At 42.2% G+C, this 21311-nt stretch overlaps 1 protein-coding gene across 3 annotated transcripts in view; it reads left to right on the top strand.

Moving 5' to 3' along the window:
* The window catches only part of ASTN2 (astrotactin 2), a 900155-nt gene that overhangs the window by 86596 nt on the left and 792248 nt on the right, over positions 1-21311 (top strand). For all 3 annotated transcript variants that reach the window (XM_036238510.1, XM_036238511.1, XM_036238512.1), the window contains one exon: positions 7245-7390. In XM_036238510.1, the coding sequence (XP_036094403.1) occupies positions 7375-7390 (16 nt within the window). In that variant the 5' untranslated portion in view covers positions 7245-7374. The remainder of the gene's footprint in view (positions 1-7244; positions 7391-21311) is intronic.

The raw sequence follows: 21311 nt of genomic DNA on the forward strand, positions 1-21311 counted from the left end.
TTTTTTTTTTTTTTTTTTGATATGAGAAAACTGGAAATTGGGAGGCTCAGTAATTTGCCCTCAGCCATAAAACAAGCACAGGGCAGAGTTTAGATTTTAACTACTTTTTTATGCTTCTTGCTGTGCCACCCCCACCCCCCCGCGCCCCGTGCTTCTGTTTTTCCATCTGTAAAATGTGACTGTCATTCCGTTGGATTAGTCAGAGATTCCTCCACCTGCTGATCATCAGCGTCTCTCAAAGTACTATTGAAAACTGCAATATTTAGGCCTCTGGGTAGTTAAATGGGACTCAGAGTGTGTTTTTCACAATGCCCTGTATAATTGAAAGGTTCTCATTTAGGGAGATCTCAGAAGGCATGATCGGGTCTAAGATTCCATACTTCTAGCATCTTTTTAGCTGTCAGCTGAGAATAAAGAAAAGAGGGATGGGCCCCATGTGCAGACAGCTCACATAGGGCCTGGAGCCAGTCTCATTCTCCCCTCATAGGGTTGTCCATAAATCTCAGCTTTTTGGGACTGAAGCCAATGCAGATCAGAAGCATTTTCCCCTCAAAGCAGCTGATGTCTGGATATGTCAGGTAAATGAGCAGCAAGACTGTACAGGCTTTGCTGGCTTTGGATGGCAGCAGCTCATACAGACTCACAAGACATCCATTACCAGCCGTTCACACTTTGTGCAAGAATGATTTTCTCTGAGCACAATATTTGGCACATCGAGAGGATCAGTTGCCAGTATCCCCCTTCTCCTTCCATATCCATTCCCACTCTACTTGGGTCGGCCTTATCTTCCTTGATTGTACTCTCAAAGCAAGGTGACTATCTGGGATGAGCTGAGAGGTTTGGAGTCCGGTTTTAGTTCTGCCAATCACTGTGTCATCATTATAAGTTTCTTTTCACTTCTTATTCCTACAAGATCTTAAATTTGCTTCTTGAACTTCAAAAGGGATAAGACAACTAGCTCTTGTTTACTCAGCTGAGATAGAGCCTCAAGTCTCTAGAACCTAACAGCAAAGGCTCTGGAATCAGGCTGACTTGAGTTCATACCTCCTCTCTGGCACTTACTGGCTGTGCAGCCTTAGGTTAGTTGCTTTACCTCTCTGAGCCTTATTTTCAGTAGCTCTTGACCCATCACTTACCTCAGTCCCACTAGCTTTCTTCCTATTCTTGACATATGCACAGACCTTCCTCCTCGAGGTCATTGTACAGCTGCTTTTCCTCTGCCAGCCCCCACTCATCACCGGGGAAGCCTTACTCATTCTCCCTCCTACTTGACTCTGCATTCCTGAAGCCCATTTCCATCTTCTGCTCCTGTTTCTGGTTTCACTACTCTCTGTCCATGAAGTTGCACTCACCTCTTGAATCCAACTGAAGTCCTTGATGTTGAGTTTGTCTGGTAATGAGCTCATCTGTTTCTTTAGGTCCTGGTGCCTATGTTGTATTTATGGCTGTTCTGGGCAACTGTCCACCCCCATTCTGATCCTCACCTCCTCCTTCAGGCCACCCTGGTGCCCACAGACATCTGCTCTGAGGTTAACACATTCTGAAAGAACACATAGCTGACAAGGGTCCTCCTGAGTCAGAGAATAGTAAAAGGCACTTAGAAAAATCTTCATCTGTGTATTTATTTAATGAGCAAATGTTTATTTTACCAGCCATCGTAGTAAGAACTGGGATATCATTATGAAAAGGCGCACTGGCCCCAGCCCTCAGAAAATTGGTGAGACAATAGCAAGACAGATAACCAAACAGAAGAATTTACAATGTGCAGCGAAGGGAAAGTTCAGGGAGCTGTTGGGACAAAGAGGAGGGGGCACCACCTTAGTCAGCATTCTTAGTGGAAAAAAACTCTTTTAGGTAATCTAAGCTGAAAAGGAATTGATGAAAAATAATGGTTCATGGTGGCTCATAGAGAGCCAGCCTTGTATGCCACACAATACCCAAACCATAGTGTGGGAATGTGCCAACAAACCCCACCTGCTGCCCTTTGACCAAAGATGGCAGCCCCTACCACTGGCCCTGGGTGCTGGACACCACAACTTCCCCCTCGTGTAGCCTGAACACCAGGTGCCTCTACCGTTGGTCTCACCACAAAGGAGATTTTGTGCATGTCTCCTTCCCATGTCCCTGACTTTCTAAGAAAAGTCTAACTTGGGTGTCCCTGACTGATCATGCCGGGGCTGTAACTAATCAAATTGGAATAAATGAGGTCATTGCCTAATGGGGGAGAGAGGGGAGAAAGAGAGAGTTCAAAACTACTGGGTAGCCGAAAAAAGTAGGACGCAAGTCTACATTACAGGTCTCCTCTGAAGAATTGGAAGGGATGGAGAGTGGGAGTAAACCTGACGAGCTTCTCAGAGGTATCCCTATCTCAGTCAGGTAAAGAGATCCAGGCGAGTGTTCAAGACAGATGGAATAGCTTGAAGGTTGGTGGTATCAGTCATTCAATGTAGCTACAGTAGACTTGGAATGGTCTGAGCTGAGGTAGGGAGGCAAGCAGGCCCAAGGACGTTAAATCTCCTGGGCTGAGAAGCAGAAGCAAAAGCAAGGAAGCCAGTGTTCTCCAGAGACCCAGAAAAGAAAATGGTTGCACGTTTCAATACCATCCCTGTGTATCTGATGTTTCATTTCTTCTTTTATTGAAGACACATCATTGCAGCTCACTTAAAAACTCCCTGTAAGTAGAAATCCCTCACCATTACGGAGAATTTCTCCCATAAAGTCATGCAGGCGTGGGCTGTTTATGGAAGAATGAAACATTCCTCGCAGAAGACATAATTTCATATTCATCATGGAAACATCATCAGACTCCCTTTGGAAATTAGCACAAGAGCTGCATTCCTCTACCGCTCCGGTCTGCTGGGCTTGCTCTGCACCTCTGGACCTGTGCAAGACACAACTCACACCCCACCTCCAGCAACTGACTTCCTCAGCTGCACCCGTCCCCCACCTACTGGATCTTCCTGATCCAACTTCCTCTGGCCTTGAGTACCTCAAACACCTAGTGTTCACAAGTACAAATATACTGTCTATTATTACACTCTCTTGCAAAGAAAAACAAAGGAAGATCTTGACACTTTTCACATGTAAAGATTCCTTTTTGTGAGATCTCTCCAGAGGGCAGAGCTGGAGCATAATTCTGATGTTTAGCATTACTGTTTTATGGAAACTAAAAGCTCCTAACCAGAGCTCCTTTGGGCACAGAGGGCTCAATCTCAATGCCAAATTAATATATGAGCCAATTCAGGGCCCCTCAAGGAAGCGTCCTCTCCTTGAGACAAGGCTTACATCAATAAGCAATGCAGGGGTGGACATGTCTCCTAGAACCTGCTTCTCCAGCTGTCCATCAGGGCAAGTCATGGAGTTCAGAGGAGAAAGATCATCATTCCAAAGCTATATGTGAAACCCTTCTGTTCTTGAACCTGGGCTTAGAAGAAAGGAATGAACGAGCATCTACAGAAGAAATAGTTTTCTTGGTTATGTCCCTATTTTAGGCAAGAGAGAGAGAGAGAGAGAGAGAGAGAGAGAGAGAGAGAGAGAGAGAGAGAGAAACCTATCTGCAAACCATTTTATCCAATCATATCTTTGGCTTTAAAATGAAGAGATAGCAAAGGAAATACATGTAATTTCTTCCATAGAGTACTGCTTCTTAAGACCTTGAGTCCAGAACCCTTCTTTCTAGGTACATAGCCCAACATTTGGAAAAGTAATGACTTTTGGAAGCACTTTTGTGTCAGAATCTTTTGAGATGCATCTCAACTGGTTTAAATCAAGGGGTCTGTAATTTCATGCAGACCTGGCAATTCAGCATTGGCTTCAAGTGCCCCCCGAAAAGGCACCGAGAAGCCAACAGGATCTAATGCTACTTTCTCATTTGTATTTTGTTTTGTTTCTCTTCTCTTTTTCTCTCTTGCCTCTTGTCCTTCTCCCTCAGTCACTAGTATCCTCTGCCTCCTGCTTTTTTTTCTGGCTCATGGTGGCTGCCATAACTCCCAACTCTTTTCCTTTTTTTTTTCAAAAGTAGTGCTTATAAGTTACTGACTCAGTTACCCAAACCCAAATTCCTGAAAGAGCAATCCAATCATGTCTGTGCCTGGCTACTATTCCGGTCTGCTGTAGTAGTCTAAGGTCACCACTGGGCACATAGCATGGCTGTGCTCATTCATTGAGGGTTATATGAAAGTAGCTTTTCTGGGGTGGGATACAGAAAGAGCAGATTTTAAAGCTGTGATAGTTACCTATTGCTGCATGACATCTTCCCCAGAACTCTGGGGCTTAAAATAATAATAAACTTTTATCATTTCACAGTCTCTGTGGGTCAGGAATTTGGTAGCAGCTTAGCTGAGTGGTTCTAGCTCAAAATGTCTTATGCAGTTTTAGTCAAGAGGTCAGCTGGGGCTACAGTCACTGAAGACTTGACTGGAGTGGGAGGATTCCCATCCAAGGTGCCTCACTCACATACTTGGAAGTCAACTCTGTTTTTTTCCAGGAGACCTCAGTTTATCCTCATATGGGCCTCTTCAGGAGTTTCTTGAGTATCTTCATGACATGGCAGCTGGCTTTCCTCTGAGCAAGTAGTTCAAGAGAGACTCTGTGAAAACCACAATGTCTTTTATGACCTAGCCTCAGAAGTAGCACACTATCATTTCTGTAATATCCTACTGGTTACACAGGTCAGCCTTATTTATAGTCGGAGCGGACCATGGCATGTATGAACAACAGGTGGTGAAGACCATTGGGGCCACCTTGGATGCCGCGCTACTGTAAGAGCCAGCAATAGCTCAGGTTTCTAGGGACAAAGGTGCAATATCTTCATCGAGTGGCTCATGCCAGTGTTTTTCCTCTGGGTTGATCAAGAAGCTCTGTTGTAGATGCAACCTGAATTTTTCTTGTTTTAAATTCAGAATTAAAACCAACTTTCTGTGCCTTGGAGTGAGAAATGCTACACAGCTGGTTAACTACATAGTCATGATTGGTAGGACACCATTCACCCAAGAGATCTGTTCTAATTTCTCTGGAAATGTGTTGTAGGACCCCTGCAGAGAGCTATGGCTAGCTCAGTGTGATGCTCCAAGGAGTGGATACTCATATGTATTAATTGATGGCAACAATTGATAGACTTAGTGGAGGAAATATTCTTTAGAAAAAGATAGGGGAGAAGCAACGAAACTTATGGCTTCTATGTGGGAATCTGAATGTTCAGTAGCTTTGACATCTACAAGTTTGCCACTTTTTTAGAATCCAGAGTTGGCAGGGAAACAAGAAGCTAAGTAGAAAATAATAAAAGAGAATTGTATGTGTTCAGTGCCAAAAGGATGGATTCTAGGGGGGCAAAACGGTTAAATTCTGAAGTCTGGGCTGACAAAATAATGTGTGTTTAAACTCCTTATAAATACAGAGAAATATTTTGTAGCAAGACCAGAAGTCAGGAGATCTGCTTCCTCATCTTCACATCATGTTCTCCACTGCATTCGGGTTTTCCAGTGTGGGAAACACCAAGACTAAAGACTGAATTTTGAATTTTGATTTAGTTGTGCAAAGACTCATTGACAAAGAACTTCAGCACTTGACAGCAGTGCAAAATTGGATAAGAATCATCATCTCACTGAGCCTGCTTCCTTCTCTGTTAAAAAAAAGGATAAATAATAAATATAACCACCTTCCCTATTTCCTGATGGTCTTATATCAAATTCTGGAAAGCAGTTATTGATGTGAAAAAAGTCCAAGGAAGTTCCTTGCTGGCCCAGGAAGGACTGGAAGCCCTTGCAATGTTTGTACTTTAAAAAAGCAGCTGCTCCTACTTCAGGCATGTGAGCAGGACAGGGTAAATGGGGCTGTTCCAGACACAGAAATCAATAGAGTCATCTACCACAAGAGCCTGCGAAAACAACACTAATAATAATCTCTTTCATTTTGGGCTTTATGGATATATTAGGAGTAAATATTGAACGAGTCTCTCTTTGAATCCAAGTGCGTGAGAAATCAAGCTCAGAATCGGCGGGCATGTGCTTCTCCTCTGTGGAACGGAAACTTGCAAGATGCAACTCAGCAGACGCTAGAATGAAGAAAGCAGGTGCAGGTGATAGCAGAAGGAAAGAGGGGGGAGAGGCAAGGAGAGAGTCGCGCTGCTGTTCCAGCTCCCGGTCCCAGTTATGTCTCACGTCCAGCCGCATTCTTGCCCTTGGCTTCTTCCAGAGACATCCTCTCCACACCCCCCACCCCCACCACCGTTATTAGAAATGTTTCCTTGTGCATAAATTAAGTACCGGTCTGTTTTCTGTCACTCAGAATCCAAATAGCTCAAAATAATATTTTTCCTGTAAAACATATGATTTGTTTTAATTTCTAATTTCAATAGAATTGATATTGGTGTTCTTGCAGCAAGAGGTTATTGTACTATTAAGAGAGAGAGAGGAGCATGATGATTAGGGTGTGAACCTAAACACTAGACCAGCTGGCTTCCAGGCTCTGGGTAATTCTCCTAACCTCTCTGTGACTCAGTTCCTTTATCTAGCGAATACCAATAATGATACTAATATCTACCCCAGAGGATTCCTGTAAAGATTAAATGAGTTATTATACAATCAAAAGCATTTATCATTGCTTCATATTATGGACAAAAAAATAAATTGCCGATTTCCCAGTCCTGGCTCGAATATGGACTTAAAAAAAAAACTATTTATCATTATAAATATACAGAGGAAAAAATGCCTTTTGAGTGCTGAAAGGAGTTATTGTTCCCTGTGATAATGAGATGACCTAAAGATAATCAAAATTTCTTGTTGAAATTGGCTACCACTGCCAGATGGAGGAGACCCCAAGTTTTGGATGGGTGCTCCAGGTAAAAATGTACGTCCATGTTCAAAAATCCTGGAAGTAGGGGTTGATAATTGAGATTCTAGTTGAAGCAGAGTGAATAAAGATGCTCTAATTAAATTCTGCATAGGAACTAATTAACCCATTTATGTGTTTTCTTCCTTTGTGCAGCAGGGGAAGTACATTATCAGCATTCATATGTTTGCAACCTATCAGTATGTTGTGTTTGACTTTTTTTTTTATCCCTTTGAATAACATGGGAGGAGTAAGATGCCCTTCTCGGGGTCTCTAAGCCATAATTCATCTGTCCAAAGCTCCCACTTCGTTTTGACATCAGCTCTGGAAGCTTGTGCCGGCCTTCCTCTCCAAGCCGATCACGGAGGTCAACTTGGGGGGCTGCAGCCACTAATCAGATCTCTTTCGTGACACAGGGTCCTTCAGACCATTCCAGAGCTGGTACCTGCGGTCACCTTGAGGAAACAGCCTCGGTTTGGACGTTTCGTGTAGGCAATTCTCCTGACTGCTCTGCATTCTGAAAGGCTCTCCTCGCTCCAGTGCTAGATGACTGACAGGCAGAGTGAGTACTTCAGGACGAAGGGTCCTTGGACCCGTGCCAGCCATGTGGCAAAAGTATTTGCTTCTTTGGGAAGGAAGTGATTTATCTGTGGCAGAACACTGTTTTGGCAAAGTTTGCATAGGAACAGTCTCTGTTTCTGCAAGCATGTGTGTGTGTGTGTGTGTGCACGCACGCGTGCATAAAGCAGCGAAAGTGATAAAGACGACGTGAACACCATAAAAAGGCACTTCTGTCTATGAATGCTTGAAAACATAGGATGCTGAAAGACTTCAGACCACATAGATGAATTTGTGCCTAATTCAATATAGCATGCTTTTTTCTTGTTCAGAATTAGTGAGCCTGGATTATCATTGGCCTTACTACATTAACCTTCGCAGAGAGGAAACAGTTTTAGAGAAAAAACGGGTGGGAGAAAAGAAAAAAAGAAAGGAAAACTAAGTAAAATTTTAAAATGGTAGTAAAGTTATGGGAAAGGGAAGGAAGAGAATGCATTTGCTTCAACTGGAGATTTTATGAGGACTCTACATCAGTGTGACGAGCTGCAGTTGCATATGTGTGTATATGCTTTGCCATTAGCTACATTATCTCAGCATTAACTTTCTGATTCTTTGGCCTAATGTTCAAAGAAACAGTTTTCCTGGAGGATTTTGATCCTTAGTGATTTACTTCAGTCGATTTCGGTATAGGTCGAGTCTGTAACAAACGCCTTTTAACTTTAGATGCATCTAAGTTCATGTTATTACCAATTCACTTATTTCTAAAATTCACTACAATACATATTACTAAAACACAAGAATATGAATTTTATAATTGAAGAAATTAATGTCTTTAGTCAATTAGGATGATAGAACTTCTTAATTAAAGATCATTCACATATCAAAATATCATATTTTAAGACTCCACTAAGCATTCCACAGCACATTGTCTTAAAAGCAGTGTTTTTCTGAACATGGACCTATGTTCTCACAATCTAGAGAATTACCTGCACCGGGTTAGATGAGATTGATTACTTGGCACTAAGAGCCCTGGGCTCCATTCCCAGTTGCATGACAATAGCTGTGTGGCTTTGGGCAATTCGCTGAACCTCTCTGAGCCCTCGCTTCCTCATCTGTAATGTGAGCATCACACTGTCTCCCTGACCTATCTAATATTATTGCTGTGCAAAAGAAATGAGGTTCTGGTTGTGGAAGTTCTTTGACAAGTTAAGCCTCTGAATGAAAGGCAGATTTTTATGGATCCTCACACACATACGCTATTCATGATCATGAATACAGAATGTACTCTGTGTTGAACATGCTGTAGGTGTTTTGTGCCTTGAGTGCATGCGCAGGGAGATCCCCGCTTGTAACAGCACATAATAGGTGTCCTCTGTGGGATGTAACCTAGGTGACACTCTGCACATCAAGCTGCACCTGCGCTGTAATGGAGACAGTGGTGTGGAAAGAAGAATTTGGCAGATGAGCACATGCCAAGGCAGAGAGAACACAGCCATGCAATAGCATCCCCAAACCTGCCTAGACTCCTTTCTCCTCGGGAAACATTAGTTTCTCTGGAATCTGTGCACTTGTTTCCCTGTATTGGAGTTAAGCAGTTAAGCAAAAGCCAACTTCTTTACTTATTTCCCCATTTCCAGCCTCACCTCGTTTTCGACACCTTCAGCCGTGAGGTAAAGCGCCACCATTTTAGTTGAAACTTCAGCTCCAACTCCCTGCCCCACAACCTGTTAATCATCTCCCCAGTTTGATCCAACACTGGGGCCCCTTCTTTCCTTTGATCCTGAAAGGAACTTGCAATGGAAAATAAATTCTTGTTGTTTACGTCACCCATTCTATGGCCTTGCGTTATAGCCCTGACCTAGACAGAACGGGTTCTCCCCGGCCTTGGACGTGGACACCATGTGTCGCAAGTCTTCTTTTACATGCAACTTGCATCATACTCTCTGATTCCTCCCAAGTACTCAGAACAGTGCCTACTGGTGATATATTTTCTATAACAAGTTTCTGTCATGTCACTTTTTGGTTAAAAATCCTTCAGGGATCTTGTGTTAATCTTCAGACAAAATTCTCCCTTAAACACAGCTCGCAAGTCCCAGCCTCCATTAGCCGGCCAGCCTCACCTCTGTCCCTTTCCTCTTGTCACTGCCCCTTCCAATGACCCTGACCACTCGGCTTCTCCGTGGTCCCTCACTCTCCTGCCTTTGACTCTCACACCTGTTCCCACTGCTTCCCCGGCCCATCCCTGCCCAACCCCACGCTCTTACTCATCGTTAAAGTCTCAGCTTACATACCACTTCTGTAGAGAGGCTTTCCCTGACACACACTTCTCACTTCGCTTAGAACATGGCACTTATAATGCTTTATTGAAATTGCTTGTCGAAATGCTTTTCTGTCCCACTGTCTCAGCCTTGACACGATCGATATTTTGCTGGATAACTCTCTTGTGGAGCCTGTCCTGGGCATGGTAGGATGTTTATTCCCTAAACATAGTATGCCAACCAAGAATGTCTTCAGAGATTGTCAAATGTCACCTGGGGGACAAAAGTACCCTCACTTGGGGACCACTGTACCAGACTCTTCAGAAGGTGGAGAAGGTGTTTTATTCACTACTCTATCCCCAACTTGGGATGTAGTAGAAAGGCACTAATCACACTCTTCATGAATGAAGAGAAGTTCCTTTTGTAAACTCCTATTGAGTGAATGAACTTTAGGAAGAAAGCTGTGTCAGAAACATTGGTTGCTCAGAGCCCTGTGTTTCTCTTTACCGAATGAGTGGAAACTGCACAAGTTTGGTGGTCTTCTCACTTTGGGACTGGCCCCCTCCCCGCCTGCTACATCTGTCCCGTAGGGACAGTGCTCCATTCCCCTCCCTACACACGCCCCTTGGGCTACCCTGTCCATTCATCTCTCCGCTATAGAACACAGAAAAAAGGTTCAGCCTTCCTTAGCTTTCTGCCTCAAAGATGTTTAAGCTTTTTATACGAATCCCGATTAATTAACAAGGGCGCAGGACTTACATGCATTTCAAGTTGCTTTTATCTCTGAGAGAGAAGACACTTTTTTAGCAGATACTTTCTGTTCACTGTCTAGTTCAGCATTTCAAACGGTGCGCTTTGATGGGCTGAACAGGCTACCATTTCTTACGTGTAAAGGGCAATGACTAGTAATTAAGGGACAGACTCCTTATGTCAACCCAAGGGGAAAAAATCGGCTCGAATCTCAGTTTCATCTCAAACTGACTTGTGTTGGAGCTGGAGGGCTTTGCCTGGTGTTAGAGGGCAGATGCAAGAAGGAAAGAGGATTGGTAATGTGGCTCCCTCCCTTTGGCTTTCAACAACAACAAAAAACCCTAATACTTGTTGAGCACCTACTATGTGCTGTATCAGCTCTCCCACAAAAATATTGAATATATTTCAATATTATTTTATTTTACAGATTGAAGAACCTAAGTTTTGGTTATGTTAAGTGATTTATCCAAAATATAACAAGTTGGCCAGCCACAGTTGGAATATGGTGGGTCTGACTATATCCTTTCCTCCAAACCTACATTCCCTGAGCACCCCTGTGTTTTTCCCTGCTCATCTATATTTACTAGAACAGAAAAAAGAAGGGCTTGTTTTGCCTTCGTATGCAAATCATTCATTCATTCCATGGGCAGTCAGTCAAAGTCTCATCCATTCAAGGCTCTGAAAGCACCCTCTACTCACTCTATCATTGCCCCCATCACCAATTTTTTTGTAAATAATGTTTTATTCATTTTCCTATCTAAAGCAGCAAGCAGAGACCTTGGGTTTCTTATTGAATTCTGTATCCTCAGTGTTTCACACAGGGACTGGACTAGAGTGGATTTCATGAAATAGTTGTTGCATCATTTACTGAGGATCTGCTATGACAAGATTGTTGTTTGCTTCCAACACCTATATACCCCTTCTTCCTTAATAACATAATTCTCATTCTTAACCAGAAGGCCCAACCAAGTGACTAAAAAGACATCCAGCTGTTTTGCAGTTAGGAGTGACTGTGTAACTAAGTCTGGTTTGTGAGAGACAAGCAAAAGTGTTGTATTGCACTTCTATAATTCCTATCCCGTCCTATTGCTTAGATAATGCATGTGAAGGCTGGAACTCAAACAGCCATTTTAGTCAGTGAAGACCAGAGCCACGCCTAGGGATTAAGAAATAGAAATATGCAAGTGAGCTAGGTCCCTAATAACCACAGTGATACTAGAATATTTCTGCAAAGTCTGTCTCTAGACTTGTTTTATGTGAGAGATAGATATCTATCTTATTAAATTTACTGTTTTTATTTGTTACTTTCTACTGAACCTAATCCCAGCTGATATAATTACTAAATGTAGAACTGTTCTAAGGATTGTGGGGTATGCTGACATATCTATCCCATGCTTCTGTGGAGCTCACAGCCCATAGGAGAGCTCTGATGCACATATATCTGATGATTATTTGACATGCTACACTATAGTCATATTAATTTTCCTTTTAGTTCCCAAATGGTAATCACCACAAGAGAAGAAAAGATAAATTTCTCAGTGGGATATGAATCAGGAGATAACACAGTGAGAGGGACCATGAAAATTTTCATGGAGGAGACATTCTTGAAATTAACCTTGAATATCCATGAGAATTGGGATCAGCAGGGAATGGGATGATATTGAACATCCCAGGGACAAAAAATATAAGACGTGTGGAAGAAGGCCAGAAATTCTGTTGTATAAAGTGCATGAAGGAAGCGTATCTATAATAATTATGAGCATGAGCTTTGGACGTAAATGTTTCAGGTTTGAATTCCAACTTGACTGTTCACTAGCTAGGTGACCTTGGCTAAAACGCTAACTTCTATGAGCTCCATTTTTTCATCTGTAAAATGAGAATAGGAAGTTCTACCCTCTTAGGTTGTCGTCAGAATTAAGTGAATTTACATGTAGAGTGTTCAAAACAGTGGCTGTCTGAAATATGCACTCCCTAAATGTTAGCTATGACTTTCATCTTAAAAAACTAGAAGAGTTTGTTGAAGCTACAACACACAGAGCCACGAGTGGCAAATTCAGAAATTTAGACTATTGTTAGGAAGACGCTGAAAAGCTGCTGAAGGTTTGTAAGCAAAGTCGTGGTGATGTGATGAGAGCTATTTTGGGGGAGTCTTAGTGTGTCAACATTTGTCATCTTATTATGCCTTGTCCCCCACCCCCACCTCATCAGCCTACTGACCTGCACGCCTCCCCCTTCCAGGGCACACCTGCACTCAGCAATTCCCCTGGGGCTCTCTGCCTGATTGCTGATGTGGACATACCTGGCTGCTTTTCAGAGACCTGGAAAGGAAGCCCTCTGGCTCACAGCTCCTGGGCCTGTTGTTCTCCTGGGATTAGCTAAAGCAGGAGATTCCAGTCTCACTCCCCTACTTCCTCTGCCCCCAGCCCCTGGGGAGTGGTGTGATCCATACTGACATTCTGATGCTCAGCCCTGAAATATAGGCCAGTGATTACATCATAGCTGGATAATATAAGCCGTTTTTCCCTCCTTGGTGACAGTCGGAACCACGCTACCTTTACAGGTGCCTGCAGGGACATTTGACCATACTATATGCTATGGACTGAATTGTGTACCCCAGGAATTTATATATTAAAGTCCTAAGCCCCAATGTTATGGTATTTGGAGATAGGGCCTTTAGGAGGTAATTAGGTTAAACGAGGTTGCAAGACCGAGGCTCTAATCTGATAGAATTGGTGGCCTTAGAAGAGGAGGAAGAGCTCTCTCTCTGTATGAATGTCTCTTTCTCTTGCTCTCTCTCTCCCATGCCTGCACACACACACAAAGGAAACGAAGTGAGAGGATATAGAGAGAAGGGAGCCATCTGCAACCCAAAGAGAGAGCTCTTCCCAGACACCGATCTCGCTGGCGCTGTGGTGTTGGACTTCCGGTCTCTAGTACTGTGAAAAAATAAATTTCTATTGTTCAAGCCACTCAGCCAGTGGTGTTTTGTTATGGCAGCCTAAGTAGACTAATGCACTGTATGTGCATTTATAGTGCACTGTACAGACTGTTGCTCCCTCAGCTTGGGAGCCAGTTGAAGACCACTTCAGACAGCAAGTTACACTCCTCTATGGATGGCTTACTGATACCCTCCTAGTCTTCTATGCCAGTTGATAAAAAGATGCACTGGATTTCGTTGTCGGGTTCCCTGGCTACCAAGCTCACTGTCAAGTGGTACTGTATCTGTAACCATTTAGCAGTCAGAAAGAGAGTAATTTTCACTTTCTTCCCCCTACCTCTTTTTGACTTACCTTTTATTGACATTTTAAGCATCTTTCATTTAAGATGTCTGCACACGGACAACCAGTCCGACTTGAATCACAGCTTCGAAGAATATTAGAATACAGACCATATCAAGCCAGGGCCCTGACTTAGTCCAGATAAAAACAGAACAGGAGAAGTTAAAAAAAATTTTTTTGAAAACCTGCAGGCACATTGCCGGCTGTTTCACTCAACTTTTATTCCTTTAAGAAGCAACATGGGGATGAATATTCATGGTGAGAAACATGAGGCTTCACCCTTGAAAGCATAATTATCGTTACTATTTCAAATTTCATTAGCACTTTATATTAGCGAAGCCCATTTTGAAAAGTAATTTTGTCTCTTTCCTCCCTTGCCTTTTTCCTCCATGCCTGCATTTTCCCCTAAACTCCTGTCTTATTCCAAGAGTTAAATCAGACAGCCATTTTTACAGAAATGCAAAATCAGGAGCAAAGAGAGGAACTGACTTTGACATAGATATAACCAATTGTGGCAATGGAAATAATTACTCCAGAAAAACTCGCTCTGAGGCTGTCAGGCCATCATGTGTTGATGGTGGAGCTGCCTGTTTCCAGTGCCAGAGGGTCACGTGATGTGTATCACTCCACTTCCCCACCTTGCAAGGAGCCAAGGTGGAAGCGTTGGTACCTGGTATCCCTGAGCTGGCTGCCTCTACCCGTATGACTGATGATCTTTTCATGCTTTGCGGACTTTCACTGTCAGGAACTTAGACTTTTCTGATTGATTAAAGAAGTATGAAAGGAAACTACTCTTTATTCAACAGCTGCTATATGCCAGGCACTAGGTATAAGTACGTGTGATTGTTCTTTGTACTGGTTACCTGTGATTGCACAATGAACTACCCCAAAATTAAGGGTCTTAAACCAATAATTGTTATTGTTATCATTCTCATGTTGCCGGGTTGGTGGAGGTCAGCTCACTGGGCCAGGCTCATTGATGGGTCTATGACTCAGCTGGGATTCGGCTCTAAGCGGAGCTCGATCGCAGCATCGTAGCTGGGAAATCTCTGCTTCACACGTTTGTCATCCCCTTTGGAGACCTTCTGTCTAGTGAAGTCATTTGGGATTCGAAAGGCCTTTCCCTTCCTTTTTACCCATCACCTACAGTTCGGCCACAAAGGCTATATACTTAAACACATCTTGGCTTTTCAATCAACAGTTTGCTTCAGTAGAAACATTCCAGAAAACTACCCTCATGCAGTAACTTTGCTTGTTATAGCAGCTAATAATTATGATCATGATACTATATGTCTAAGCTTGATTGTGGGAGGGAATATGAAGCATGGTGGTAACAAGGAGCCCTAGAGTAAGATTGCCTGAGATAAAATCCTGGCCCCATCACTCACTAGCTGTTTGACTCTGGACAAAAAGTTTCACCTTTCTGAGCTTTGATTTCCTTGTGTGTCGAATGACAATACTTATAGTTCCTAGCTCTTAGAGTTGATGAAAGGGATAACTGAGATGAGACCTTTACAGCATTTAGCACACTGCCTGGTATATTGTAGGGACTCAATAAATGTTATTATTATTATTTTCATTGTTGCTGCCATGTGCTAAATAGTGTCATAAATGCTGCACATGCATTATCACATTTAAATCTCACAGTGATTAGAACAGGGATCACTGTTGATATCTGTCTGCCTTAACGAACAGTTTATTTTCTTATGGCTACTGTCCCCATTAGGGTCTTCTAGCATATCAAGGTGTCATTTATAGAAGGTAGTAAAAGATCCCAACTTAATATGTCAAGCTGAAAGGTTGCTAGTTGGGGAAATAGGCATGCATTTCTTTTGGAGCGTCTTCCTGGAAACCCTGCAAACATTGCCATTTCTCTCAGAGTCCGCCTGCACTTGCCACCTGCTCTTCCAAAAACATAAACACAAACAAAGAACCTTAGGTGATATTAAAGCACATGCTGGAGGAATTTTGCTTCTCACTGGCTGGTGTCCGAGGCAAGGGAAGATGGACTGAGGTCTTGGCTCTGTTGATGCCTTCCATGATTTAGGAATTTCAGCACGATCACCCTCCTTCCTGGAGCTGTTTCTGTTGTGAAATGGAAATCATCAGCTACCTTTGGCATGAGTAGGTGTGGTAGGCAGGAAAGTGTGACAGAAATGCTTAATAATCAGGAAAAGCTCTCAGAAAAGGGCATTGAGGTGAGACTGTCATATCTGAATGTCATGGATCCAGGTTTTTGATTTACAGATGATGACAACATTTAGGCTCAGCATGCTGACAGCTTCTTTATAATAGCAAAAGAAAGGGACATAGGTGTCATTCAGCAATCAGAAAATGACCAACCAATCCCTATCTCTATAGATTTCAATTTTACCCCTTGGGTCAGCTTCTTCTACTCATTTTCTTCAAATGGATGTGAATTCTTCCCATCTGTCTGGGGATTTGCTCTTAACTTGAGATAATGGGAATCAGCAGTGAGAGAGGGATCTTCTGCTCTTTTCTATCCATTATCACTTCTCTGATTATTTTGGTGCCCTTGCATGCGATTCAAGGATAATCAGAGTTTGTACGTTGACTGCATTACGAATCCCCGATCCTCAGGCTTTCCCAAGTCACCAAGGAGCATCCGGAAGCCAAGCCTGGTTTATGTAGCACTGAATACAATGTCTGGCACAAAATAAGTATTCAGTAAATTCTTGGTAAACTAATGAGGACATTAGTCTTTCGATTATTGAATCTTTCTCCAAAGCTCTTCAATCATTCATTTATTCATCTATTTATTTGTTCAACAATTATGCATTAGGATTATGCCTTGGAATTTTGCATGAGTGACAAAAAATGAATCAGACTGTCTCTAGCTTCAAGAAACTCAGAGTATAGGAAAGGAGTTGAGACTTTGTATCAGTCAGTTATTGCTGTAATAATGCTATGTGATAAAATTACTCCAAAACTCAACTGGCCTAAAATGGCAATCATGTATTCTCACTCAAAATCTGAAGGTTGACCTGAGGAGCCTGCTGATTTAGGCTGGTTTGACTAGGCTTATCTTGAAACTGTGGGTTAGGTCTAGGTCTGCTCTCATATCTGTCACTCTGAGTGGATCCGTGGCCTGGCAGGTCATCTTCCTCTCATGGCAGTGGCAGAGGCACAAAGAGGCAGCCCTACTACTAATGCCTTGTCTCACGTCATGATTATCAATATCTCACAAGCCAGTGCAGGTCACGTGGCCAAGTTCCGAGAGAGTCTGAGAGAGTCTCTCTATTCACAGTGAGAGGAGGAAGAGAATGAATATGTGCTGGACAGAGATCCAAAGCATCACAGCCTTAAATAGAAATAGCCTATGCAATGAAATATTAAATGTTATTAAAAATTACATAAGGAATAAGGACATGTAAAGGAAAAAACTGTCACGTATCAAGGATATGATAAGGATCAGAAATGGACCTGAAGGGTGGATGCTGTATGTGCATGCAGAGCGCTAGAGAAAAATAACCTAGACAGAGGTGGTAATAGGGAATTTGGAGTCTGCATAGGAAATGGTAAGGGATATTTGTTTTGATGAGGGCATAATTTATAGAAAGAAAAAAAATGTGGTACAGTAGATCAGAGAGGTTGTTTGCTAATCGGTTACATAAGACCTAGAGCAACAAAATTTAATTAGAGAATAACAGGTGAGAATTAAAGCTAACAACCACACACAAAAAAAGTGCATAGTGCCTTGGCAAGATAGGTGTTAGACAATATATTAGTTCCTAAGAATCTCCATAGATGTCAGGGAGAATGAACTACCAGTAGGCTGAGGTGATAAATACTAGACATTACACTTTTTCAAGTATCATTTTTTCCCAGTGAATCTTAGTGGGCGTCTCAAAGCTCAGGCGTAATGCCCTGACTGCAGTATGTCTCTCCCTTGCGCAGCTTCATCCTACTTTTCTGTCCTGTCACCTTGAGCAGAAACCCCTTCTGCCTTCCGTGAGGAGGGTATCGCATCATCTACTGGCCAGCTGCTCAGAGAGTACTGATGCTATGGAGAGTCCAGAAGATCCAGGGCAGGGCAGAAGGGAATGCTATCTCTGTCTCTGCAGTCTTCCTCATCCCCTGACCCATCTTCAGTTTAGATTGCCACTGATATTCACAAGAACACAAAACATCTGTTCTGACATAGGTCATTGTTTTTAAGTTACAAAATATATTCGGTAATTAATAAATGCATGCATTTGTTCATTTATTCAGTAAATACTTATTGAGGGCCTCCTGGTCGTCAGAGACTTTGCTAAGGGCTGAGGACGTAGCAGTGAACAAGAGAATTAAAATTCCTTTCCTTGTAAAGCTTGCATTTGAGTGGTAGAGAGAATCCATCAATCAATCTGTGAATCAGTTGTGGTAGAGAAACTGTCAACATGGAAATGATGGTGAGTAGTTGAGTCCTCTGGAGTAAGGAGTCATGAGAGTCCTCTTTCTGGGAATGTCATCTGCACTGAGACTCAAACAACAAGAAGGAATAAGTGAGCACCCCCTCTATGCCAGCCATGCAACCCGGGATACATGGTTCAACCCTACTCTTGCCTTGGTTTCCTAATTAGTAAGAAGAGGATGACAGAACAACACCTTCTTCCTGGGGCTTATATGAAGATGAAACACATTATTATTTGCAAAGTGCTTAGAACAGTACCTGGCACATCAAGCAACTCCAGTCTAAAGGCGGAGACAGACAAGCAAATGCTTTTAATGCAGCATGTTCTGTTCCTTGCTTATGGTTCTCTGCAAGACACTAAGAGCAAAGAAAGAAGGGTGCCTAACCCAGCTGGGGGCATCAGAGAAGCTTCCCTAGAAGGAACGATGTGAAATCAAAGCAGAGAGGAGGGGAACTGACATTTATTGAGCACCAAGTTCTTAGCGCTCGGCAATTATTATTTGTAGAATTTACTTTTCCAACTTTGCGAGCCAAGTATGATCGTGCCCATTTTACAAATGAAGAACCAGATCACTGATTATCTATCTTTTCCATGACATGATGGCAGAGTTAATATTCTAAACCAAGATACCTTATACTAAACCAAAAGCAACTTTTATTTCACTACTGTTGCTTTTGACCAAAAAGGTCTAGGATACTATAATAGCTGGCATTTATTGTTTATATATTGATTGATTATTAATATAGAGGTTTTAATTTATTAGCTTGTTTAATCCTTGTCCAACTCCACAAAGTAGATACGTTTATTGTTGTCAGATAAACAAACCAAAGTTCAGAGAGGTTAAGTAATTTTCCCAAGGCCATATAGCAAGTATCAGAGTCGAGATTTGAACTTAGACAATCAATCTGATACTAGAACCCATGAGTTTATCATCTGTCTTTTTCTTTAGAGTGAAAAGAAGCTTAGATTAGGAGTTGTAGGACTTGAAACAGGACCCAGTTCTTCAAACTTGTTATCTGCCCAAACTTGAGTAAACACATTTTTGAATTTTATTTTCGTCACTCGTAATGAGGCTAGAAATTCCTGTCCTGATGGCTCAAAAATTATGGAAGTCAAATATTATGTTGATAAATGTAGATACATTCAATGTAAATGAGGTTATTGATAATTGTTGTTGTTTTTATTTAATACCCAGCAAGTGAATTGCGGAGGTGGCCAATAGGGACAGTCATTCCCTGAAAGAGAGGAAAAGACAAATGCCTTCAGATATCTAGAGACTTTTCATGAAACTTGCTGCCTATGATTTCCCAAATATATGGAATTTGAATTAATAAGTGGTAGACTAAACAAGGATAATATAAATCAGTACATTCTATTGGTGAGAGCCAACCAGAGATAGAACCGGTTCTCAATGGAGCTGATGAGTTCCCTGCTGTCAGTGTGAGCAAGCTACACGACTTCATGACAGGGGGCAGATTTTAAAGGGAAAGTCTGCATCCTGGACGGGGTTACACTTGGACAGCTGTACTAGGGGCCAAACTAGAGGCCTGCTGTCTTCTCTTATGCTACTCAGATCCATTCTCCACCTACAGCCAAAAGAGCATTTTAAAAGTGTATATCTATGTCATCCGCTTATGTAAAATTGCCCATGGCTTTACATTTAAAGTAGAATTAGCGTACCCTGGCCTACAGAGACCTGAATATGTTAAGCCCTACTAACTTTCTGAGACTCATTCCATCTTTTTCTAGTCTTCCCTCTCAATTCAAGCTGTATTGACTTCAAATGTTTGGCTCCTAGAATTCACAAGTTCTCTCTCAGGGTCTTTGTTCTCACTACAACCTCTGCTTGGAATTGTCCCCTGACCACCACGACTTCTCCCCACCCCCCAGCATAACAACCCCTATTCATCCTTCCTTGTTTCTAACTCATTTTTCAGAGATGCAGCACCAGATTCTCAAATATAACTTTATACCGCTCTCGGTGTTCTACTTCATAGAACACTATTCTTTTCCATCACAGATTATTTAAAAATATTGTGGTAAGGAAAGATAGCATGAGATCCATCCTCTTACATATTTGTAATGGCACAGTACAGCATTGTTAACAGACCTCCTGGACTGATCATCTTGCATGAGTGTGACTTCACACCCGGGGGCCAGCATCTCTCCACTTCCTCCTCACAGGTATTCATGTTTGTTTGCTTGTTTTTGTCTATCTCTTGACGAGGCTGTAAGCTCTGTGATTGCAGGGACCATTTTAGTCTCGTTCATCACTGCATCCCTATTCCTGGAGCATAGTATTCCATGAAGGAGAAATGAGAGGACGAAAGGGAGTGGAGGAGGAAAGAGTGAAGGAAGAAGGTAAGGGGGGAGGGAGGATGGGGAGGAGGAAGAAAGAAGGGCTATTTTGAGTTTAAATACTGTTTCCCTCTGTAGATTAGAGCCTCAGTTAAAAACAAACATAACAACAATAAAAAAAATTACATATGTATTAGATATGGTGCCCAGAACTAGAAAGATAGAGCTAATACAAGAGATTTTGCTGAAAGCCTCTCTAGAATGAGATGGAGTGCCGCCGGACCTTCAGGAGACATAGGGAGGCTACAGAGCCCCAGCCTTGCTGAGTGTGCAGATAATCCTACAATAGTCATCAAATATAGCTTGGAAAGTGGGTCAGGAGTGGGGGATGTCCTCTGCTTCTCTGAGATACATCTGAGCAAGACTCTGGGAGCTATGTTTACATAAAACTCTTTAGGACAGTGAGAGAAATAGTGAAAGGAGGCCATGGAATTGAGAGTCAGGGCAATGACACCCCCACTGCAGTAAAACGTGCAGACAGTCTTGGGGTTTCATCACAGTTTGTCAACCACATTAGCACCTGTCCTTCGGTATAATAGAGAGAGTGTATCATTCTTATTTTACAGATAAAGAAGCGATGCTTGAAGAGATAAATAACTTATCCAAACCATCAAATAAATAAAGCTAGCAACTGGGAAAGCTGGGATTTGAGCCCTGGTTTTCTTGGCTCTTAAGGTTGCTAAAGAGTATCACTTAAAAATTAAAAACAACATATGTATAATAACAGCATGCATTAACAAACTTAAAGATACGGTCTGTAAAAAAGATGTCTTCTCTCTCCCTACTATGTTCAAGGTCACACAGGTTTAAATGGCAGATCTGATATTCAAAACCAGTGTTGTCTTATACAAGAGATTGTGCTTTTT

This window comes from Rousettus aegyptiacus, unplaced genomic scaffold (assembly GCF_014176215.1).
Source record: "Rousettus aegyptiacus isolate mRouAeg1 unplaced genomic scaffold, mRouAeg1.p scaffold_m13_p_3, whole genome shotgun sequence".
In the NCBI taxonomy this organism is placed as follows: Eukaryota; Metazoa; Chordata; class Mammalia; order Chiroptera; family Pteropodidae; genus Rousettus; species Rousettus aegyptiacus.